Source organism: Cryptotermes secundus, unplaced genomic scaffold, assembly GCF_002891405.2.
Source record: "Cryptotermes secundus unplaced genomic scaffold, Csec_1.0 scaffold374, whole genome shotgun sequence".
NCBI lineage: Eukaryota > Metazoa > Arthropoda > Insecta > Blattodea > Kalotermitidae > Cryptotermes > Cryptotermes secundus.
In genome coordinates this window covers 110363-136104 of record NW_019741302.1, presented here as the reverse complement: position 1 = coordinate 136104, position 25742 = coordinate 110363, and the positions used below count along the sequence as shown (strand labels likewise).

General features: G+C 38.0%; 1 protein-coding gene across 9 annotated transcripts in view; it reads left to right on the top strand.

The window, feature by feature from the left end:
* LOC111872699 (period circadian protein) overlaps window positions 1–25742 on the top strand; it is a 101243-nt gene that overhangs the window by 55148 nt on the left and 20353 nt on the right. For all 9 annotated transcript variants that reach the window (XM_023866839.2, XM_023866837.2, XM_023866836.2 and 6 more), the window contains exons 9-19: window positions 2842–2996; window positions 3404–3523; window positions 4256–4399; window positions 7659–7777; window positions 8225–8365; window positions 10587–10745; window positions 12268–12379; window positions 13832–14100; window positions 15601–15800; window positions 18476–18648; window positions 20552–20680. In XM_023866839.2, coding sequence (XP_023722607.1) covers window positions 2842–2996; window positions 3404–3523; window positions 4256–4399; window positions 7659–7777; window positions 8225–8365; window positions 10587–10745; window positions 12268–12379; window positions 13832–14100; window positions 15601–15800; window positions 18476–18648; window positions 20552–20680 — 1721 coding nt within the window. The remainder of the gene's footprint in view (window positions 1–2841; window positions 2997–3403; window positions 3524–4255; window positions 4400–7658; window positions 7778–8224; window positions 8366–10586; window positions 10746–12267; window positions 12380–13831; window positions 14101–15600; window positions 15801–18475; window positions 18649–20551; window positions 20681–25742) is intronic.

The following is a 25742-nucleotide window of genomic DNA, read 5'->3' as shown; positions in this document are numbered from 1 at the left end:
AAGTGTAGGAATTGTTTTGGAAGAGACGGTGGACCTGTCGTCTGACAGATTACTGATGATGATGATGATGATGATGATGATGATGATGATGATGAATAAAAGTACTTAATAATTTGTATGTTAGTGTAGCCATAAGAGATGGGGGACTAACTTCTGAGTATTACACATGTAACATTTGTTAAAATTTGCACAGTGGGGGGTGGAGTTCAGTTGGGTCCATTTGGCACGGCAGCCACTGATTGGCCTATTGTACCTGTCCCGGGTGATTATGATGATGGAAAATTTGGTGAAATGAAGATTGGCAGGGGAAACCAAAGTACTTGGAGAAAAGCAACCCCAGCACCACTTAGTCCACCACAAATCCTACTTGACCAGACCCGGGTTTGAACCCGGGCTGCTGCGGTGGGAAGCCAACGACTAACAACTTGAGCTATGGCGCGTCCCACACGTGTAACTTACTCAACCCTTTTCTGTGCTATGAATGTGTGTAGTATGATGATTTGTCTGACCAGTTAATCTAAATGCCCGTCAAATCTCTTTAACTCCATGCTGTGTTAAATGCAGTCACATACACGTTGAAATAATAGTCATATAAAAAGAACTAACACATTCACTAATCCAGGACATCAAATTAACAGAAACCACCAAATTATACTGCCACATTCCTTGCGCCAGAGCAAGGGGGTTCTACAGAATTTGTTAATTATGAAGTAATGTATGAATTCCGTGTTACTGTATCTTCAGGATGGTGGAGCATACGATGGGGTATCCAAAAGAAACCGAACTAATTTTTTTGTGGGCAGAGCTTTTGTAGTACCGCGTTTTGCCGCTATGAGCCCATAGAGCTAACATTCCTGAGTCGATAAGCCGACTACCGTTGCTTCAGAAGGTGAGGACTAGTTTCGGCAGAGTTTATAGTGACAACTGTTTTGTGTGATCATCGTTTTTGCAATGGCTGATTTTTGCGAACAGCTTGCTGCGGTGAAATTCTGCTTTTTGCTTGGGAAAAGTGGAACAGAAACTCTTGAAATGTTAAAAACGGCGTACAAGGACGATGCTATGGGGAAAACTCAAGTGTTTGAGTGGTTTTCCCGTTTCAAAAATGGTGAAATGTCAATTGATGACAAACCTCGTTCTGGTCGTCCTTCCACGCCCTGAACACATGAAAATGTTGAAAAAATTCGTGAAATCATCAAGGAAGATCGACGACGGACCATTGAAGAAATTGTGGAGCTGTCGGGAGTGACTTTGAGCTCAGCGGCCAGATTTGTGGCAGTCGGGTGACTGGTTTTTCCATCATGACAATGCCCCTGCTCACACAGCCCTGTCTGTACGACAATTCTTGACCAAAAATGGTATGACCCCTGTTCCTCACCCTCCATACTCACCCGACCTTGCCCTGTGCGACTTTTTTTTGTTTCCTTGAATGAAAAGAGACATGAAAGGAAAAAACGATGGAGGCGCTGTCAAGCATCTCAAAAGATGAATTTAGACAATGTTTTGAAAAATGGAATAAAAGACTAAACAAGTGTATTAGTGTAAGTGGAGAGTACTTTGAAGGGGATTGAAGGTTTGTGCTTAAAATTTGAATAAATAAGTTTAAAAGAATAAGTTTGGTCTCTTTTGGGTACCCCCTCGTATGACAGGATTCACGTTCCACCTTGCAAAAATGTATCTTCATGTGGATTCAAAAATCATTATGCAATCAACTGGAAACGTAAAATTAAAGGGAAAGTTGTCCTTCTCTTTAAGTAGCATCATACCATAAAGATATGTAGGAGAGTGTAGATAAAGCTCCACTGTTAGCTTTGGCAGTATGAGCAGATGGTGGTGAGTGGACAGTTTCATGCCCCTGCCATTTTACCCTGCAGTGAAATACCCCCCCTCCCCCTCCATTACTGATGATGTAAGAAGCTGGATAGACCCCCAGAGCCAGTGTAACTGTGAGAGAGAAGAAAATATCTGTTGCCCTGCTGGCAGTCAGGCCCTGATTCTCCAGTGATTCAGTCCTTCACCTAGTTGCTATATTAACTTAGCCATCCCAGCTCCCAGCTGGAAATATGCTGTATTAAAATTGGATTCCTTTGAAAATTCTTATTCTTTAGATGAATATTATTCACTTTAATAAGCACTGACATTGCTGACAGACAGTGGCTGTTTCTGTAGAGTTTGAATTGTCATGATATTGTCACATAGTATGAGTGACTGTAAATGGGCTTTGGATAGGTGACTCAATTTAATGACCACTTACAGGTTGTAACTACAAATAACTATAACACTATCACAGATTTCCACAATTTAAAAATCACTACATGCTAAGTATTCCCCAGCCTGCAGAGTCTTCATTAGACACTTCCTGGTAATGGACTTAACAGTGGAGATTCTTAGCTTCATGCACTCAGTCCCTCACTTCACAGACTCCCATACGGAACTGACTAAGTCCTAACCTTGTCCGTTGCTTATAACATCTCACACGAACTACATAGAAAACAGCTCTTCTGTTGCTGTGTCTGGATTCGTTACCACAGAAAACGTCGTTCCTCTGTTACTGTTCCATTGTTGCATTTGTGTTTGTTGCTGCAGGAATGTATTTACCAAGCTGTTGCTCAAAAATGGCCCCAGTATATCCGCCCATCTCACGGTCGTTGCATAACAATAACTCTACACTCTACAGTATGAACTCTCACAAGTTTTTAGAAGAGATGTTTTATTTGCGTAATTGTATGGCCAAAATTTTATTCCATTATTATCATTTATTCTAGGTTCTATGATACAGTATTATTCTGCAGTTGTGTACTGCTCTATGTATATACTATTTTGATTCTTAAGTTAATGTTACAGTAATGAAGGAGCACACCTCGTCATTTCGCAGTAAACCATACCGGTTTAGGGCTCAGAATGGTAGTTATGTGCTGCTGGAAACTGAGTGGTCCAGTTTTATCAATCCATGGTCACGGAAACTTGAGTTTGTGATTGGACAGCATCGAGTACTTAAGGTATGTTTCCACTAATGCTGGTAATGATATAACAATGACAAATATCAGGATGATAATGACAAAGATAACGATTTGCATGTATTACAAATTTCAGTGTTTATATGGCATAAGTCATAACAATATAGATTCTATAACTTGGCTACTACAGTGAAACCCTCATATAAGTTTTCTTTGGATTTGAACTCGAAACTGAAGGAAAGTGTTAAATGGAGGATAGTAACACTGAGATTGCTGGCTTTAGACTGAATGATAAGTGAGGGGAAGTCTTAAATTGAAGCAGCTTAATCAACGATTTCACAATAAATAGAATGTCGGTGATGCTTACTCTTCCTTTCACTAAACCAGTTTTATTGTTAGGACATGTCTCTGTATTCCTTTTTGATGAGATTTCATTGTGTTTTCCTTAGGGCCCTGATAATGCAGATGTGTTCATGGCCCCAAATGAAGAGGACACACAGCAGATTTCTGAAGAAGTTCTGAAGGAGAGCAAAATAATACAGGAGGAAATTAAAAGTCTGCTTAATGAGGTATGTCTTGTAGGTTTTAATTCCAGTAATTTCATTTCATTCCAGTTTCTGTACCATAATTTTTTTTTGCATATAGTTACATGATGATAGGAGCATCTTATATCCTTCATGTTACTGGATATCAAATACAGTAATGCCAAGTGTGAAATTGTTGTGTTAGGATATATAAGTAAAAAAAAATAATATTCAAACCTGAGGATGTAGCCAGTACAGTGTTCTTCTGGTACTCTTCATTGCAACAACACTAGAATGGTTGTTCTTTTAATACCATTTATTTTAAGGCAGTTAAATAAATTTCTCAGCATGCGACCAAGGTCCATCCTTGCCCTGTGTAGATTCTTTGACTCCTTTAGTGAATGCAGTAAGACTAACAACTGTCACCTGGCTGACTTGCGCTGTCTCTTATTTCATTCATAAATTGCTTATTCATGCCATAGTGGTGTCGTCATCAAAACTGTCTGAAGCAGCTAGGAACATGCAGAATGTCAGTGTGCAGAGAATGCCCATATGGAAACTATGTATAATCTGACTGTATGCTTATAGTCGTTTTACTTACGGATTTATAATAGAGTATTACAGTCACCACATAGAAAAATTGAAACAGCTAATTGACTGCATAAATTGTTATAAAATTTAGAAATCTTGCTATTCAGTTATTTGAAATTGATTTTATTATATTGTTATTATAAATGCTAGCTGTGAATATATTCTTTCTTCTCTTTGTTGTGTCAGATGGTCAAAAGCACAGTGCATCTAGAGAGACAGCAGGTGTCAAAGCGATGCAGAGATCTGGCAACCTTCATGGAAACTCTAGTGGATGACATTTCCAAATCTGACTTAAAATTGGATCTCCAGCAGGAAGAACAGAGCTTCTCTGTAAGTTGATAGAGTTATTCGATTATTCCTAAATTATGGATACTTTGAAGAACAGATTTATTTAAATTATATGATGAAAAGTGGGAAATATTCATGCCTTGAATGTAATTGTATTTTGTAATGGCAGAATATTGGCAGTTTGAACATTTCACAGAGACTAGAGTTCTGTTTGCAGTAGGTTATTAGAGTGAATGGTGTGGTGAAGGATTCAGTGGTCTAGGACACAGGTGCAGAAATGCCTGGTACTTGCTGGTTTCATGTGCAATAATATTGCACCTCACATTAAATTGTTGGATGGAATATTTTTTCAAACTGTAGAACATTTTTGCAATATCAGAAAATATTTCTTTGCCTAATTTGTAATAATAATAATGTTTTGTTAAAGATTTCAATGTTTTGCATGCACAGCAACATACTCTTAGCTTTAAATCATTGAAGTACCAAAGCATTCATAGTGTCTAGTATTGAACTCTGTCAAACAAAATGGTCCTGGAAATTTAAATGGTATCAAATGGTATCAAGAAGTGGTTTCTGTTATTCTCTCTCCCAACATAACAATTTTTATGCATGAAGTGGCGAAAATTCTGTTAAAGTTATTAGTAGCCGTAGTGGTATTATGAGCATACATTGAATTCCAGCACTAAATTTTCATATGCCCTTGCTTATGGGGATTGAAATGACAAAGATGTGGCATATTTCATGCTGTGTACATCAGATATATAGGAGCAGAAGCATGGATTTAGTGTTATTGTTATGCAAGATGATAACAGAACAGGGAAGTGTGGAACAAGAAGTGCCATCATAAAATTTCTTGTAACTCAGTGGAGTGTCCAGTGTTGGAGTCCATTAGTGGCAGTCTACATTGTTTAGGGAGAAAATTCTGTCTTTATTCAGGGTATTTGAGTGGTGTTCTCATTTGTGGGAATGTTGGTTGGTTGGTTTCCAATGGCTGCATTTGGGGTCATGTAACCCATTTTGCTTCTTGCTTCCCAATAGAGAGCACTCAAGTTCTTACTTTGTTGCATCTTGAAGAAGTTTGCACTTCTCTCTTGGGAAGTTTTGCCAGATTTGTTGCTCATTTTGTACTCTCCAGGGAAAACACATGACTTGAAGAATGTCATGGACATGAGCAACTTTGTCCCCCTTTGTGGGAATGTTGCAAGAGTTTTCTTGATAATATGCTCTTCATTGCATCACTGACCAAAAGCATTGGCCATATTGGTGCTGTATCCTAACCAGTAGATGTATGACTGCTCTTGAAGCCACTGATCACACTACAGTGGCGATTTATGGTCATCTCAGATTTAAAAATGAATCTGTCAGCTGGGTTTCGAGACAGCCAGGCACAGACCATATGAACTGCTTGGAAGTTGCAGAATAGCTACTGGAGTAATGCTATTGAGAAGAACAAAGCAACTTTACTGTGAGGATAATGATCTGTAATAAAATCTTGGCACACTACTTTACCTCAGATAGCAAGACTATCTTATAATGGAAGCACCAAACGTTTCCTACACTAAAGAAATTAAAAAAAAGTCACCTTTTCCATGTCATAGTCATGATGACTCTCTTGTGAGATCTGATATTCTGCCAACTGGTACAGTAATGACTGCTAATCATTAATTCTACATGTTAAAAGAATACATGCAAGAATGCATTTGCAAGAACTGGGCATGTTTACTTAAAAAATAAATGCTTTTTCAGCAAAATATTATTTGGCCACTTATCCAAAATAAGATGGACTGAATTGTTTGAAACCCTTGTTATCTGTATCTTTGTTTTTATTTTAATTTCATAAATCCTTACTGGCTACCAAAGCCATCAGATATGGAACATGTCACATGTGCATACATTAGTTCTAAACACAGGACTAGTCACCATACAACTAAATTCATAAAAGAAACAGTATTGTTCAGGCTTAGCTACCAGCAGTTTCTGTGTCTTTAGTCTGATGAAGGAATCAGTGAGAGAGTATTTAATAAGATTATATAGTATTGTAAAAAGTGTGTGGAATTAGGGGAGAATTTTAAAGGTGTTCACCTTTAAGTGCCGAAGTGCCCAGTTTGTGCCAGTCATGAGTAATGTCGTCGTGGCCAAAGTACCCCGTTTTGTCCAGTCAGGCATTTAAACTCCGCTAGTGGAAGCGCGCGCACACGCCGCTAGTAGAAGCGCATGCACATTCCTAAATATTTATTTTCAAATGTAGTAATTACCAGACAGACTTGAGTAAAACCCTAATAGAGGAATTAAAATAATACCTAACTGAACAACAGCAAATAAAAATATACGTATGAGTTATGCCAAAACTTATCCACGATCCAGTAATTTTATTGCAGATTCTGCAGATAGGTATGTTAAAAATATATTGTAAAATTTGATGTACATACGTTTTTTGTTGTTACCTGCTTGATGTATATACAGTTTCAAATAAAACTACTGTATTCAATTTCACTACGAACGCACACAAAACAGATCGCGCTCTGTATCTCAGCCACGATGCAGCTGTCTGTTCACTCAAATAGAAGGGGCAATAAGCTTTTGCAGTTCTAACGGAAGGTTTTAGCACTGAAGAAGGGACCCCTCTAGCTTTCTCTTGAATAGCCATTCTTTCATTCTTCTGACCTTCAGTCAAAGATTCGAAAATCCGAAGGGTGTAAGCAGTGCTAGCAGAAGACCAAATGATTTTATTGCTTCCATCTGTTTTATGACACCAGGGACTGCTAGAATTTGTCAAGTGTTACAAACAGAAATGAATTTATAATGCAGAACAACTCTGTGAAGAACTGGGAAACAATTTTTGCAGTACGCATCAAAATTAAAACACAAAAAATTGAAAATAGAGTATAACACTTTGTATTAAAAATTTCAAATCTTCCGTTATAATATGCGACACTATGTTCTTTGCTGATATAAACAAAGTTAATACCATCCATTTATCATAAAAATTGTGCTAGATACAGCATTTTTAAACACAACGCTTAAAATTGATTAACCGCCTAACAGGAACGGACATTTAAACGCAAGGGAGCAACGGGCATTTAAACGAGCACCAGCAGCGGGCATTTAAATAAACTCCGGCCAGCTCAAGTTTACCACTATTTCGAAGTCCGGCGTTTAAAGGTTAATACTCTTGCATCTCATGGACAAAGTACATAACAGAGTCCTGGAGTTATTGTATGCTATCCATAGTATAATGCATAGACAGTTTTGAGAATTATGTAACATAATCACATGTTTTAAATTTTAATTTGTATTACAGGAACATGATTCAGTAATGCTTGGTGGAATCTCACCTCATCATGACTATTGTGACAGCAAATCATCAACAGAGACTCCACCTAGTTATAATCAGCTTAACTACAATGACAATATACAGCGGTATGTATGATCTAGGAAGAGTTGAAAATGGAAAAGCACTATTTAAAATACATCGAAAGGGAGATTATGTGTCAAACTGGAAATATGTAAATGGAATCATACCTGCAGTGCTCAGGATCTTCAGTGATGATTGTGATTACCATCAGCACCATTGATAATGTAGTTGTCATTGTCATCAGTAAAAAATTTGGTTTAAACTGGTTCCCAGCGTTGGCTCTGACTTTAATTTCCCTATAAAAATTTGTTGGAATGTTTCTGATTTCATGTTATGCTGCTGGTAACATGCTGCATCATGTAAATTTGATTCTCTGCAGATTGCTGCTTTGACTACCATTGCCATGGTATACATTTTATGTGTTCCTTTAGTTCAGACAATTTCTGGTGTATCACAATGATACCCTTAAAATCAAATATTAATTTCTCACAGCAATATTGGTATAATTTCAGTTTCTTTGAGAGCAAACCGAAAACAACCCTCTCTGATGAATCAGGGGATTCTAAGATTGAAGCAAACAGGTCACTGATGGGCACAGATGAAGAAGGGAAGAGTGAACTGGCTGCAGACTCCAGTCTGGGACCCAGTAACAGGTAAGCTGAAGCAGGCACAGTTGTTCAGGCAGGTGTAATTCTTTGAAATGCATAAAATGAGTGTCAGATCCACTCAATCAAAAGTAGGGACCTGTGATTGTTTAAAAAATGTGTATTCTGTAGGATTTGAGGTTCTCACATGGGTGGTTATGAAGAATTCTATGATATAATGCCATGTAGCCCCTTGGAAGTCGACTGATATTTCAGAGGCACATACACTTCTGTCTTCAGGGTTGAAGTGTAAGCCCAGCAAGAAACCCTCATGAAGCGGGCAGCAAACACATGTTCCTTCAAAATGTTAAGTTTCAACAGACTGCACAGGATTATGTCCCAGAAGAGGGATTCTTCAGATTTTTTAAAACACAGAGTAATATATATTTTTTAAACAGTCACAGGATCCCTTCTTCTGACGTCCTACGTGTGTCACTCATTTTTTCCAATTATTTCTGCATCAGAGGCTAATCTCTGCTAGGATTCTCTTTTGCTATCATCTTCCTATATTACAGAATAGTAGTTTTCATCAGGCTGCTGAAACAAAGAGTGTTTTTGTCACTAGTTCTACCTCAGAATGTCAGTTGACTTGCTTCTCTGTCTCATTACTCATTCAGTACTTCACAGGGAATGTTTACATATTTCTTTTTTTTTTCCTGCAGTAAATCCTTTTTGCCTTAAATTTTTAACTTTTCACATTTTCATGCTTTCTACTCCTTTGCTCCTGTCATTATTACACTTTTCTCATATATATATAGTTGATCTTTGTTTAAATACAAATGGCTTGTAATGTGACACTGAATTTCAGCTCCAAATTCTGTATTTTTTATGGGCAATCAATAAAAATTCCATGGAGAAGAGTCCTTCTAGACTGGTTGATATTCATTCAACTGGTCAAGAAATTTTGTTATTTTTTATGTGATTGTGTACATAGGAGTCTGCTTCTGAACCCTATCCTGAGGAGAATAATGCAGTACACCCTATCCTGAGCAGAATAATGCAGTACACATTTTCTTCTGCTAATTCTTTAATCCCTTGAAAATGTCTTTAAATGGCTTCTACTCTGCCTTTGTAGCAACATTTAAGTGGCAGCAAGTCACTGTTGTTGCTATATGGTTAGAGAAAATGTCTTAATTTTAGATCCCCTGTGGTTTGTATTCATAAGTAATATGCATTATTTGGTCAAACAAAGGCCACAGAATTGCATAAGGCTAACAGCTGTTGATGGTAAGAAATAGAGGACAATCTGATCACAAACGACAAAAAATCTTGGAGACATGGTATTGTGGTGTGCACACAGCAGCTGATTACACCTTTCAAATAGTGATACTCAATAATATATTAAGGTCCATTTTAATGTTATGCATTCATCTACATATAATTCTCCCAAGTGAGCTTTTGCTTCACGTTTTCCAGCTAAAAATTTGTGAACCCTTCTCATCTCTTTCATTCATGTTGCATGTCCTGCCAGTCTCATCCTCCTTGATTTGATCACCCTGATAGTATTTGGTGAAGAGTACAAATTGACATAACTAGTCCGCTCAGGCAGCAACATTTCGGATTTTATTTCAGAGGTGCCCAGGTCGAATCTCGTATGGAACCCTGGATATCTTCTCACAGTTTTTTTTTTGTAGTTTTTGTTGGCCGCTCCAGGCAAATGCTGGGATAGTACCTTAAAATTAGGCCATGACCTTCCTTCCGCATCCTTTCCAATTCTTTAATTGGTACCATCCAATTATATAGTGCTATATAGTCTGAGTTACTGACAATCTCATTAAATAGACTACAATTGTATTACAATTTAAATTAAGAGGCTCAAGATAGTGCAGTTTTCTCCCTTATTTTATACTCTTGTGCAGATCACATGGATAATTTGTCACACTGTTGAAATCATGTTATGTTTATATATATTGTTTACAATGTCATGTACCTTTCTTCACGTAGAAAACAGGTCTCTTATGCAAGAACAAATTTGTGTCTGTTCTTGAACATGTGACATGTCAAATATGAAAGTGTCACTTGAATAGATATAGTTACTGAAGTATTATATAAGTGATTCACATCTTTAAAGCAATAAAAAATTTCTGTTTATGAAAGATGATGAATTTTGCATGTTACATTCTAAGCTCTCAAGCATAAGATTTGGCAGATTATAAATCCAATACTGAATTAAATAAATTGTTTAGTGATTCATTCTCTTACAGAAATTTCATTTTGTGTTGTTAAACAGGAAGTGTTGTTCTCCTGTGAATGGAAGTGGCAGTGGCAGTGGCCACAGCAGTAATAGTGCAGGTATTGGGGAGAGTGCTGAGAGCAGAAGAGATACCAGTGCTACTAATACCTCTCAAGGCTCATATAAACCACTCCTCACTGAAGCATTATTATACAGGTGGGTGGAAAACCTTTCTCCACTTCTCAGTGAACAACACTAGGTGTGTTAACACTACAGTTTCATTTCTCTGACAGTGGTTTTGTAATTGCACCTCCGCTGCTAACATATTATCGTGTGTTGCCTATGTAACATTACAAGTAAATTCACGCGGGTCTCGGATTTGGCTAAGACGTTTTTTGGACAATATCTTTTACACTCGCCAGTACAGTTATTCACAACTTCACTAACACAGTTACTTGCACCGCTGATCTTGGTGAAGTGTCTTCTGTCCTTTCTTGGATGCGAGCTTGCTTCTGCTCTGGTTGGAGCTACACTAAAAGCTCAGTGGTCTTGTCGATTATGGACTTTTATAATGTGCACTTGGACTGACTAGTGAACACCGTGTTCAAGGGTTCGGTTTTATCTGCTGGTAGTATTCGTTTCCATGGATATCCTTCTATTACCATGGCAACAAAGTTATTGTGATGGTGGATAATATTTCCTTTCTAATATACTTTTTCTAGCATTTCTTTATTTTTTCTGTACCTTTTATTTCTTTACATTCTACCCTCATTCTTATTCTTTCTCATCCCTTTTTGTTTGTGTTCCCTATCATAATTCATATTCCCTTTCCTTCCTTCCTTTTCTTTATGTTAAATAATTTTTCACACCCATTCTCTCTCTGTTTGTGTTATTATATGCTTCCATCCTTTCTCACATGTTTTCCTTCCATCCCTTTTATTTGTTCATTGTGTGGTTATTCCTCTTCCAGCAGCCAGGAGCTTTGTGCAGGCCTGGTGTTACATCATTTCTCATAGTTCAGAAGGGTTTCTTTTTCTTGATAATTTCATGAGAACACGAGGTTTTTGTTTCAATTTATGGCAGTATGCTTCCCCTAGCTTAGTAACTAACTGTATCGACATGAAGAATTCATTATTGGGTTCAGGGTAAGGGATCAAGTTTAAGGTAGAAAATTTGGATATTCACATATCTTTGTATATCTATAGATCTATAGAGACGAAATAAATAAATAAATACTGCTACTACTGATAATTAAACATTTAACATTTAACGAACATTTTAGTGAATTAAATATGAATTAGTGTCATTTAAAATGTAAATTGATGTTGTTGCATTATAGACAGAAAAGAAGACTATAAATGATGCTCCAATGCAACAGGATGCTGAAGTATAATATAATATTATTGAACTGAAACCCATTTCTCATCCCTGTACTTTTCTCCAATATTAATTTTAAAAGCATTCTGCTAACACTGTTTCATCAGAAGATTACTGCTTCCATTTTAAAAGAAATGAATTAGTTACACTGAAGTTCTATTTATTATAGATGCAATTTTGTATTATTTATAATTTATGTGTGTGTGTGTATATATATATATATAGGTGTGTGCGCGCGCGCGCACGCACGCACGCGGAGCTGATTTCCAAAAACAACATTAATATGCTTGTTTAAGATAAAAGGTTAACAGCATCATTCATTTATTTTGACAGTCATAATTAATTTCATGTCTTCTTGCAGGCATAATGAAGACATGGAAAAGAAGATGGTCCAGAAACATAAAGAACAAAGGAGTAAAGGTGGTGAAAGGGAAAATAAGTTGAAGAAATGTTTTCATGGCAAGCTCTTGCAGGTGATTGTTGTTGTTGTGACATAATGAAAGACTAGAGAAAAACATGGTTGACACATATTTGAAGACCTTGTAGATTGTGCATTTCATAGATAACACCTACATTTAAGGACCACAAAGACTACTCAGAATCTCTTCTCTCACCTCTATTCTAAATCCAGAATTGTAGACTGTATGTACACCATCAAGATACTTCAGTTGATGAACCACTTACCCACTGAAAGTGCATCCTTAACCATACTTCACACTGAAATCATCATACTCAGAATTGTGTCAGTCAAGTTCTTATTACCTATGATGCGTTTACAGTGAAGGATTTAAAGGAGGATCTTGTGGATCACCCCTCATTTCAAAGGATGCACCCAAAACTGCACCAGTAGTTCTGAAACTTGCTGAACCTCTTCTCATTCTTGTAGATGGACAATTGTTATGCATAATTGTGCAGATTTGGTAAAGCTTGTGAAGCCATGTAACACCAATTGAGCAGGGTCCATGAAACTAAACAGAAAGAATGTGCCCTAGAAAGCAAAAGAAAAAAGTCACAGAATGGCAGTTTTCTCATGCAACACAGTGGTTCTCTGTGTATTCTCAAGTAGAGAGGCCATAAGAATGTGACTATAATCTTAAGCTACCATAAAGCAAAAGTCCAAACCCTAAGGAGAAAGGAAAACAGAAGCTTTTTTGTGTGATTCACCACCACTGCCCCCGCTCCCGCCCCCACCTCTGCCGCTGCCACCACCACCACGACGGATTAGGCCATACTTGGTCTGTTCCCCCCTCTTGAAGATTATGCTGATCCATCACTCTTAACTGTGGGTGTCATATGTTTTGTTTTGTGGTTGTGATGAGCATATCATGAGAATCCAGCTCTTCAGTGTTAGTTGTAATATTTAGCAAATTTATAATAAGGAAATTATAATACTCTCAAGAGTATGGTAATGGAAGTTATAAATTTCAGTTTAATTCATCTTTCTTCATTATTTACCTTTAAAAAAATCTTTATATTATCTGTAATTTTATTTATGCAGTCTTTCATTTTGCTTGGAAGTAATTTCTTTGAGACTCTGGCTTGTACAATACAGTCTATCCATTCCAGAATACTTTGCAAGCTTTGCCATGAGCCATAACAGCAAAGAGTTTGGACTTAATGGTTTGCAATGCCATATAATTTGGAGGAAGTCTGATGTTTTGGAAGAACACCTCCATCTTCATGGTCAGAGAGTAAGCAAAGCAAGAAGCAGGTGGGAAACAACTGTCCTTGCTCCGTGTTTCTTCCTTTGCTTACCCTGTGACTGTGTATCTGGAGGCAATGTGTTCCTCTCAGATGTTAGGCTTTTTCCAAAGTGTATGAACCCAGAAGATAGCACACTTTGTAGTCACCACTGTGACAACCTCGAGGTCCTAGCATTGTTTTATGTAAATTTGACAGTGCAGTATTCTGTTTTTTTCTTGCAGAAACAATGTCATGGAGTTAAACGAAGTGGATCACATTCTCAGGAGGGTGAGCTGCATAAAGCTAGTAAGCACCCTCATGTGGAGGGAGGCAAATTCAATCCTGGAAGTGGTGGCGGTGGTGTGACACAGTGCTTTGATGTGGGAAAACAGTACCCTGTGGCTGGGGTTGTGCCTCCTGTATACCACGATGGGACTAATGTGAACTTGTGGCCACCTTTCTCAGTAACTGTTACACCCCTTCAGCCAACAGCACCTTGCTCAACATATAGGTTAGTGAACCATAGCGCCCCCCCCCCCGCCCAATTTGTAGTGTTGGAAACGTGTAGTACTGGAAAAGTGTTATTCGGCTGAAGGTTCAGATCATGGCATTCTGGGATATGGTACCATGTGGTCTGGTGGGTGGGCACAAACATTTTGGAGGCAGCACGTTCTTCTGGTGTGTTGATACACATTGATCATACTACAAAATATTGTAACCTAGAGCATTAAGAGTATGTCACTTGTATGAATGCTGTATGTGTGTAAATCTGAATGTATTTAATTCCTTTATAGTTTTATGTGCTAAACATCAGCAAAGTGTTAGCTTTTTATAGCATTGACTTAAGTGTGATCTGGTCCAGGTTAAAGAACGATACTCATAATGTTAATACCTGTCAGCAATGCAGGTCAGTGAATGTATATTTCTGTAATAAATCCCCTTTAAAATAATGGTCCGTTGGGCAATATTTTGTTTTTTCCTTCCTGTTCGCAGCAGCATGCGATTATTAAGTATACAGGCTTTTCCTTATGTATACAGAACTATAGTAAACCCTCGTTGTAGCATACTAATAGGGGGCAGGGTGTCCATTATCCCTGATGTCTGCTATAATTGAGTGAAGTGGTCTTCTTAGACGTACACCATAAGATATATAGCCAGTGCACACAGTAAACCTAGGAACACAATGTGATTGCATGAAGGTTATTATATCGGGGTTCTTTTTATTTTAAATAGTCATCTGTGTGTGTGTGGATGGGCGTGCGTTTCTTATTATTTTTTTTTTTGGAGGTGGGGAGGCTGTAATATGCTGTCTTGGTATTTCGCTACAGGGACTGGTGAAAATCACAAGAAATTTCATGCAGGATAGCCAGTCTGCAGGACAAGATTCATGTGGCCTCACAGATATGAAGTGGTGACCACTTGACTTTGATATTCACTACTTTAATGAATTATTACCTGCATAAGAAGCATTTTTGTTTCCAGATGTGTCTTCTCTAACACAGTCAGTGCCAAAGCAGTAGCCAGTGGCTGTCCAGTAACTTGAATGTTATTTTGACTACCGTTACTACAAATGAAAACAGATTTTTTTATAACCATTTCTTCCAGTGGTTCCCACGGTCTCTTTTCATAAGAATAAATGAACTGGAATGTGACATTGACCATCTACTTATATCTCAGTCAAGGCTTGGAATACCTTGAGCTTCACCTATGCTCCCTTATTTACATCATGTTTTGGTGTTTAGAAACAGTAGAAAACCCCTGTTTTATGTTTATGATGATAATATTTCGGTGTAAGTCCATGTCCACATAATAAGGAAATCCTATGGCAGATCAGACAATGTTGTAATTTAGCAGCCTTTGGTATTTTACTTTGCCTCTTCCCATAAAGATTAGTGATTTTATTGTTAATTAATTTTCTGTGAAGCAATGTTGATCAGATATGATGCATAATTGAACTTATTTTCAAGAAAGTGAGCTTTATTGAATGTAGTATGTAATTTTTCATCAACAGATTCACCACAAACAACAACATGCCTCCACCTCCACACATGGCCAACATGATTCCTGTGTACTGTATTCCAACCACTGTCCAGCAAGCAGGCCTTGGCACAGCTCAGTGTCTGGCACCTCAGGAACATCCAGGCCCACCTCAAATGCCTCCACCTGGGGTAATGTTGCCTGGACAACAGCCCACTTTCATTCCTCAGCAAGGTAAGAAAAATATTATTGATAAATGTTTGATAAATTCATTATTACCTTATTACTTGTCTCATTCCAGCAATGGATCTCTATTGAAACTGACAATCAAATTCACTGAGTCCTAAATACATCTCCAACAACTTATAACAAAATATCTATCTTTAGTGTTCACAGATAATGTTCTGGCACCACCAGTTTTTTGTCCTCTGAATATCAAGGTAATAGGACTACCAACAGAAAGAGAAGGCTAACATCAAAGACTTCAAGGCAGAGCAGACTCAGTAGAGCCTTAAGGTTTTCCATTTAGGTGGTAGGATTGAGATATTTCGCTCTAAGTACAGTAAATTCTGGCAAAAATTTTGAAGAAAATTTACCATTTTTATAAGTTATTCAAAAATAAATCTGTGATTTGCATATATCCACGCACCACATGATATTCCTCCCAGCTGCCACTAGCAGTGATACTTGTTCTCTCTCTTACAGGTGCCATTATAATAGGGGCTAGTTGAATTTATGATCATGTCACATAGTTAGCTAACTTTCTGGCCATTGAAAACACTGATGGTGTCATCCTCCCCCCTGTACCACTTTACTGTGAAATTTTCTCCTCAATCTGCCAGGGTCAAAGTCACCATATTGCAACTGATGACAGAGCAGGTGGGATTGATGGACCCATGACATATACGCAAAACCTCACTTCTGAAACCTAGCTTATACAATGAAAGCATAGGTACGTGGTGACTTAGGGGGCAGTGTGACATTTTGTTTAATGAATATATGCTCCTTTTGCTTTTCCATCTGCAGAGATGTCTGCTATGTTATCATTCTTAAACTACTGTTTCTCTTCTGTAGAGATGATGGTGAAGTTGGGTCATGTTGTGGGGTTTGTGCTAATGGTAGATAGTTTTTTGTTACCTTGCATTACTAAAGTTGCTTTTATAACATAATGTGAGAAAGGCTACTAGTGCCATTTTATTGTTTGTATGTGACACATCTAATTGGTGTAGTAATTTCAAAAGGTAAACTGTATTCGCTTCATTGAAATTTGGTGCAGCACTTGCCAAAACATGTTTAAAGTTTTCAATTTGAAATAAAATTTAACATATTAGTATTTACATGCAAAGTTTTCTGCTGATTTGTGTAGAACATTAGCTGACAGTACAAATTTTCATCATATAGGAAACTGAAATCTGAAGACATTTCAGACATACTGTCAGATTATCCACCCAGAGCAGCAGTAGAATATAGGTGTGGAGTACAGAGAGGCTTGGAAAGGCCCAGGAATAGATGGAAGAACCAATGGCATGCTTTGTTTCAGAATGGAAGACAGAGTTCCCATGCCTTAAGAAGGAGCAGGGTTCTCTAAAAAGGGAATATCTTGATTAGCGGAGCAACAATTTCAGTTATTGTGTTTCTAGGACATTATCCATTGTCCTGTTTTTTATTTAAAACACATCGTTTTGGAGACTGGGTTCTGTATCCATCTTGAGCTAGAACCTACTTAGTAAGGCCAAATTGATATTGTTAGTCCCTATCAGTTGGACCCGACTGAGTAGATTCAACCTGAAGATGGGGACAGGATCCAGTCTCTGAAACATTGTGTGTTTTAAATAAAAACAAGACAATGGATAGTGTCATGAAACAAGACATTAGGAGTATTCTTTCGGCATCATTTTTTGGTGCCGAAACATGGGTTCGAACCAGGGACCTTTGCCCTTGCTGCAGAGTGCTTCCTCTTTAGCCTTTGAAGTTTTCTGTCCGTCATGTTCAGTTGTGAGGGTATATCCAAGTACAATCTTCACAAGCTAGTTGACTGTCTGTATGGGGTCTGTTGAAAGTCAGAACTCAGATATATAGACAGAATCAAGTTGAAGTCAGTGCCCATGGCATGTTTATTTTCTCCTTTCCCTCAAAGTCTTGAAGTCTAAAGGTGTCATGAGAAAATCTACTGCTTTGTGATGGACACAGATTCTTTCACAATCACTAAGATCCCGCAGTCCTTCTTCCCAGGTTTCGGCACCAAAAAATGTCATGAAACGACCTCGAGGTGTGTATTCTTTTGCAATGTCACTTTATTACTCAACACCGCAACTACAGTTCAACATAACTATAACACAAAATGTTTAGCAAGTCGTTTCACAGTTGCTCCTTTCATATTAACAACTCTCACTAGACTGTAGAACTGCTCTGCTCTCTGTGCTGCTTCCACTGGCTTCTCCCAACACACACTGCCTTCTGTTGGCATACCCTGCCCTCTGTCAACACAACTCGGTCCTTAGCTGGCTTCTTATACTGTTGCATGTTGCCCTAGCAGAAGCAGCAGCACCCGCTGTTACGTCACAGTAGGGAAGTGTTTATTGGTCTGTTGCCTAGCAGCTCCTCCGCTGTTACATCACAGCAGGGAAGTGTTGCCTAACACAGCTCCTCTGCTGTTGTCTCACTGCGGGGAAGTGTTTACTGGCAACACATGTGTTACTGTGTCACACTGAGTCCACAGTTCCCAACAGATAATGGCCAGAAACACAGTAATTGTGTTAATATACCACTGTCACACACTTATGAGCAGTTATTGGCTTCTCAAGAAGAACTCTGCTCCACATACTTGATTTGGTTAGTTTGATTAATAGAGCATTTTTGATGCAGCAAAATATATATAATTTGAATGAAGTTAAACTGTTTCTTTACAGTGCCTTATGTGAATGCTGCTGCTACTATGTTATATCAGTATCCTCCAGTGTATAGGGGGCCACCTATCATGTATCCATCTGTGGCAGTGCTTCAGCCAGCCACAACCTTACTCCAAAGACCAGGTTCTCAACCCAGTATCCCTGTAGCTGCCATATGTAAGCAAGAAAGCAAGGTGGGTCAGCAATGCTATTTGATGTGTGTGTGTTTATTTAGATGTCAGTAGGTTGGCACTGAGAACAGCCCTTATCGAATGTGCTGTAGAAGGCAACTGTTGTATAGAATTCAGGGCAGTTATTTTATTCTTGACACACTGCATTAGATCAGGGTACTTGAAGCCCAGCTTATGCTTATAGAAATATTCTGTTCCATTCTGAACTATTATAGACAGTGTCACGTAACTTCGAACAAGGCTCCGCATTCCTAGTCAAATCCCGCGCATAGCTTGTGGTGGGAGGAATTTCTTAACACTTGTTCTTCCACTTTCACCGACCCACCTCGTCTGAAAATGTCCTTCTGCGCATTCAAGGTTACTCTTGGCCTTGTTCGAAGTTACGTGACACTTGCTATACACAGTTCTTAAAATACCTCAAGATGATGAAAGAAGCTATAGAAAAGTCTCGTGTGTAAAAGTGTTAATTACCTTATTCCATTGCCTGTGGTTGCCCATGGGATTACATTAAACAATGTAGCGCATCGCCAATATGTTAAGTAAGTCAGTAAGCAAGTAAATAGATGTGGATTAATCCTCTGACTACCAGCCTCCACTGTAGAGCTACCTGCTATAAACGCCCAGGCTGCCTTTGCACAGAAAAATCCACATTGCTCTTACAAATTACCAAGTGACCACAGATTTAGATAGCATAAAAGCCTGCTCTTTTCTGTAAAGAACAGTGTGTAATACTTGGTGCCAAGTGTTGGCAGATATGCTGCACTGTGTGCTTAACACTGAGCCAGTCTCTGTGACTTTGGAAGTTTTGATCCAAGAAGCCAAAAAGGAAGGACACATCACAGACACAGTACACACAGAAACGACTCCCATAGTGGACGAACCATACTATACGCGAGTTTGAATTAAGACATATAGATGAATAATCTTAACAAGTTTTAGTATATACAAATTTTATTATAGTTGACGAATAATGTACTTTCTCAATAATTCTATGAAAGACACAAGATGACAAACAGTGTAATGGCTTAGCATAAATAATGAACCTGAAGATGGCACTATGTTGCCGAAACATGTAGTAAGAAGCAACATATGAAATTGAGTGCACTACAAGATGGCCATTACATATGTATCATATATATGAGATTATAATTGTTAAACTAATTTACACATGATTTTCTTTGTATTGTCACGTGTTAGTGACTATATGCATGGTTTTGATTGACAACTGGATCTACTGAAACCTTATTACTTGTAACTACACATAATTACAACACACTCACTAATCTAAAAATTCTAGAAGTAACTACAGCTGCAAATAATTACTTCTACGTTGCGTGTTGTTTGGTAGTGGCTTCTAACTGTATGAATTCATTTTATTGCTTCTATCCTCACTGGCTGGTGACTGACTACTAACCACAGTCATAGTTTAAAGAGTTACTGGCCTCCACCAGAACAGTCATTCTTGATTTTGGGCTCTGTGGGACTTATGGTCATGTTTTTCTGTTGATCAGTCAGGTAAATTGCTGCTGGCCCCTGCATGCACAGTCATTCTTGGTTTCGAGTCCTGCGGGATCACCTCCAGCAGGTCCTCTGTTGTTGTTTGCCTATTTGTTGCCACAGGAATGTGTTTACTGAACCATTGCATAGCATTGGATAACTTCTCTTGCTCCACAGTTCAGGCTTTCAGGCATCATGTCATGTTATCTTTCAAACTTTTCTATTTCCTAGTTTCCATTCTTTCTTCCCTCCTCCATAACCTCTTAATTTCAGTCATTTAACACTGTCAGATCCTAAGTTTCTGATATTCTTCTAAATATTTACTGTCTTCAGAATATGATCAGAACATGGTGTAGGTAATGAAGACAACTGAGAGAGGTAATTTATTTGCTTTGGGTTTGTCGTGTAGAGTCCAGTTGTAACATCAGTCAATGGGACTACACCCAGCAAGTTCCAGCGTCCAGCATCCCAAGCCACATCTGTGAAAGCAGAACCAGGATCTGCCATGGGGAGCATAGCTTCTGCCTCTGTTAAAAGAGTATGTATATCTGTATGTGGCAGATGATTTGGCGTAGGAAATATAATGTGTGGCATTAAGCTTGACTCACTGCTGTATGATTGCACTAATAGCTGAGTTGCTCAGAATTAAGTTGACAGTGGCAAGAACAGAAATGCCATAAAGAGAAACACAGAACTTCCATTATGAACTAGTGAGAAGGCTAGTCTAGAAGTAAACACATCAGAAGATCCATATATGTTAATGTATAGTTAGCAAAATGTAGGATAAATTCATGATATTAAGTAACGTTCTTTATATTAGGTGTCGTTGTATTATGAAGACTACTCAGAAAGTAACCTCCATTTATTTTAGGCAACTAATGTAGGAGCAAGGGAGAGCTTGCGCATGCTAGGCAGCATCATATGGCTCATTACCTTGTAAAACATAACATAATTAATCATCTAGTGTTTGTTCTTGGTTCTGCGGAGTGAGTTATGATGTGTCCTGTGGTGGGTAATTCTGCCAGCTGCAAAATTTGTGCTGTTATTGTCTTTCTTCACTCTAAAAATTTGAGTGTCGCAGAAATCTATCATGAATTATGCACAGTTTATGGCCAGAATGTAATGAATGAAGAACTGCAACAATATGGTGTAGAATATTTAAAGATGGGCTGGTGAACAAATGTTCATGATGAAGAGCAAAATGGTCGGCCAGTCATCTGTAGTGAGTGATGTTCATGTTCAGAGCGGTAACCAAAGGAATTGTGAAAGATAGCACTTCACAATTTCAGAACTTAATGTGAATTTCCACGAATTTTACGAACTGTTCTCTGCAAGATTATCACAGCTAGGCTAGGCTATCATAAGTTTTGTGCAAGATGGTTTCCTAAAATGCTCACAGGTGTGCAGAAAACAAAGAGAATGACTTCAGCTTTGACTTTTTTAGAACAATACTGCGAACATGATGATGAGTTTCCCGATCACACTGTACAAGTAACAGATGATGAAACCTGGGTTTCACTTGTGAATGTTGAAACCAAAGAGCAGTCAAAGCAGTGGGTGCACACACATTTACTAGACAAACCGAAATAGTGGAAACAAACATCTGCCTGCCAGAAAGCTGATGGAAGTTATTGAATGGGACAGGAAAGGAGTGGTGATTGGTGGAATTCATGCAACAAGGGACCTCAATATCATCAGAAGTGTATTGTGAAATATCATAAAAATTGCATAGGGCTATTTAGAACACAAGGTGTGGAATGCTGACATCTGGTGTAGTGCTCCTCCAAGACCATGCACTTCTGCATACAGCTGCTCACACTTGAGCACTACTGGAGCATTTTATCTGGGAGTTGTTTGACAACCCTCCTTACAAGCCTGATCTTGCTTCGAGCATCTACTACCTGTTTACCTACCTGAAGAACTGTTTGGGGTCACAGTGCTTCAGAGATAATGAGTTAATGGAAGGTGTCAAAAGGTGGCTGAGCTCAGAGGTGGCAGACTTCTTTGACACAATTACTTTACTTACTTACTCATGGAGCTGAGCCCTTCTGGAGGAGCCACCAATTCTGCAGCTACTCGAGAATTTCCCAGCGTTTTATGGAACCTGAATGTTCATTACCGTGTTCACAAGAGTCCTCCACTGGTCCCTATCCTGAGCCAGATCTATCTAATCCATACCATCCCATCCTTTCTCTCTAAGATCCATTCTAATATGGTCCACCCACCTATGCCTTGGTCTTCCCTGTGGTCTCTTTCCTTCTGGCTTTCCCATCAATATCCTATACGCATTCCTCGTCTCCCCCATTCGTGCTACATGACCAGCTCATCCTTTTTGACATGATCATTCTAATTATACTTGGAGAAGATTACAAGTTATGAAGCTCCTCATTATGCAGTTTTCTCCAACCTCCTGTCACTTCATCTCTCTTCGGTCCAAATATTCTCCTCAACACCCTGTTCTCAAATACCCTCATCTATGTTCCTCCCTTAATGTCAGAGGCCAAGTTTCAGACCCATACAGAACCACAGGCAAAATTATAGTTTTGTATATTCTAATTCTTATGTTTTTGGACAACAGATGAGAAGACAAAAGGTTCTGGAGTGAATGATAGCAAGCATTACCTGAGTTCAATTGCCTATTAATTTCCTCCTGAATCAGGTTTTGATCTGTTATCGTTGTTCCCAAATATCTGAACTGTGCCACATTTTCAAAACATCTGTTTCCTATCTTTATGGCATGATTTTGCCCTGCATTTTGGTGATGAGACAGTAACATATACTTAGTTTTCTCTGTGTTTACTTCTGGACCAAACTCTTTACTTGAGTCAATTAAAGTTTGTGTGTTTTTCTTTATGGTATCTACATTATCACCCAGTAGATTCACATCATCGGCATAGACCAACAGCTGATGTGTCCCATTTAATTTCAGTTCCACCTGGTTTCCCTGGACCTTCCTAGTTGCATATTCTAAGGCAAAGTTGAAAAGGAGTGGTGATAAAGCATCTCCTTGTTTTAGACCATTCTGGATAGGAAATTTATCAGACAAATGTTTACCTACAAGGACTTTACTATATGTTTTGTTTAAACACATTTTAATCAACCTAACTACTTTCATGGGTATCCCAGACTCTATCAAAATATTCTACAATAGTTCTCTCCGAACTGAATCATAGGCTTTCTTGAAGTTTACGAATAGCTGATGTACTGTCTCATCGTATTCCCATTTTTTTTCCCCCAGTATCTGACGAATGCGAAAGATCTGATCTGTATTTGATCTGTTACGTCGAAACCCACACTGATGATTCCCAATAATTTCATTTATATATGGACTTAACCTTGAAAGAAGAATATTGGGCAAATATTCTTCTTTCAAGGTTAAGTAGAAAAAACTTATTCCCCGATACAACAATTGCAGCAGTGACTACATTCAGAAGTAGCTTAAATATGTACATATTTTTTGTATGGAATAATTTTTCCCTTTGATTATTTTGTTAACAGCTCACCAGAGGTTACTTTCCAAATAGCCCTCATATTACTCAATACATGGACATGAAGACCATCATGAAACAACTCCAATTATGTAAATTAAATATTTTGTTAAGATATCTCACATAGTTCAACCAAAATATCATTATCAGGGATTTCTCATAACAATGTATCAGCTATCAGTGTTTTACACATTGTTATATCCATTCACACAGATTTGGTATTGCTTATAATAATTATGAATTGTTACATCTTTCCTGATATAAACAGACAAAGGCACAGTCATCAGATTTTCCTTCTGCATTAATGTTTATTTTCTGATTATTGCATATCAGTTTTGCTTTGTATTTGTGTTTTTAAAATTACTATATTGAACACTTTATTATAAAATCATATAACGTGTGATGGCAGTATTCATTAATATGAACAATGAACGAATGAATGAATGAATGAATGAATGAATGAATGAATGAATGAATGTATAAGGGGTGGGCCTTCTCGGCCCTTGCACCGCGACCTACAGTGATCTATTGTGCTTTAATATGAACAATGATCAGTCATTAAATTTTTTATGTATAAGGTGTTAAAATGAAACCTTTTCACATGTTTGGCCATGTTCAGTGGCACATTGGTTCCAAGAGCAACCCAGGGAGCTCTTTGCAGAAAGTGTCAGCTGGGTAGACAGGGTATGCCTGCTTCAGCACCTATGTTGACCTCTTTAACAGCTCTTGCTCTTTCACCCAGAATGATCTGAATGGTTTTATTTGAACAACCCTTGTACTTGAAGTCCATTATATTGTTATTGTATAGTATTTCCATAATTTTGATTAAATCAGCATTAAATTTTAATGTTTGTAATGCTATTAGTTATTATAATTATTGCATACTAGTTTATTTTAGTGCAATAATGCTAAGTCCTGTGTCTGAAAAATCCTCAGTCAAAGCTAATCTTGTGGAGTTAATTTTTTATTACTTGAAAGGCAGAGGTTCTTTTACAGTTAATATGAATTGATGTTGTAGCAGCTCCCATGCCACTTAAAATAGATAGTTTTTGTCATTACATTTTTTGTGTCTCGGTTAATCTAATCATCTTGATTTATAGTTTAAGTAAATATTATTTTTTTACATTTATTTTCTACACCTTGCATTGCCTATATTTCTCATAGTTTAATCAGTTTTTCAGTGTGGGTGGTTATTAATTAATATATGAGCAAAACGTTTAGATTCGTCTGTGTTATATCTTGCACTGCATATAGGATATACAGGGTGTCCCAGGAGGAATGTGCCATACTTCAGGAGGGTGTTCCTTATGTTAAAGTATGCCGATATAACCCAAAACACCTATGTCCAAAGTTGAATGGTTACGGAGATAATGGCCCGAGAATTGTGAAACTTTGACAGGTGTTACACAATTGTTGATTAGCAAATACATATTAAAACTGGCAGGAATATGTGGTTTCTGTAATGTTAATAATGTACGTAACATCAAACTAACTTGTGAGTGACATGAAGCCATTAAATTTAACTACAAAAAAACTCGCATGACAGGTCATAGTTGTCCTTAGGTTTCCAAGCATTATACACGACACATGCATGGCAAGCGCTGATGTACCATGGCTGACTGCGCATTCTGGTATAAGCCGACTACATAACTACTAAAATACAGTACCTGCTTTATACTAATTGTTCAAAGTGTCCTCCACCAGCTGCAATGTCTTCCAACAAACATGGTAACTCACTCCTCAGGAAGGCTTCATACGTGTTTCCAATTAAATTTTTGTGAAACACAAAAGGTCCGAACAACCTGTTCCCAAGCACACCACACCATACATTCACAGAAAATCTCTTTTGGAATTTCGTTACCATTATCTCATGTGGATTATTATGGGACCACGTATGCACATTTTGTAAATTATTTACACCGTCCAGGGTAAAAGACGCCTCCTCACTGAATAAGATGACCCTTAACAGTTCGGGATGAGCTTTTATCCAGTGGCAGAAATCCATACGCTGAGCACGGTCACCTGGTTCCAGATGTTGTGCCCTTTGATCATGGTAAGGATACAACTCTTCATCATGTAAAGTTCGCCACACCTGCATACGTGATATGCCGA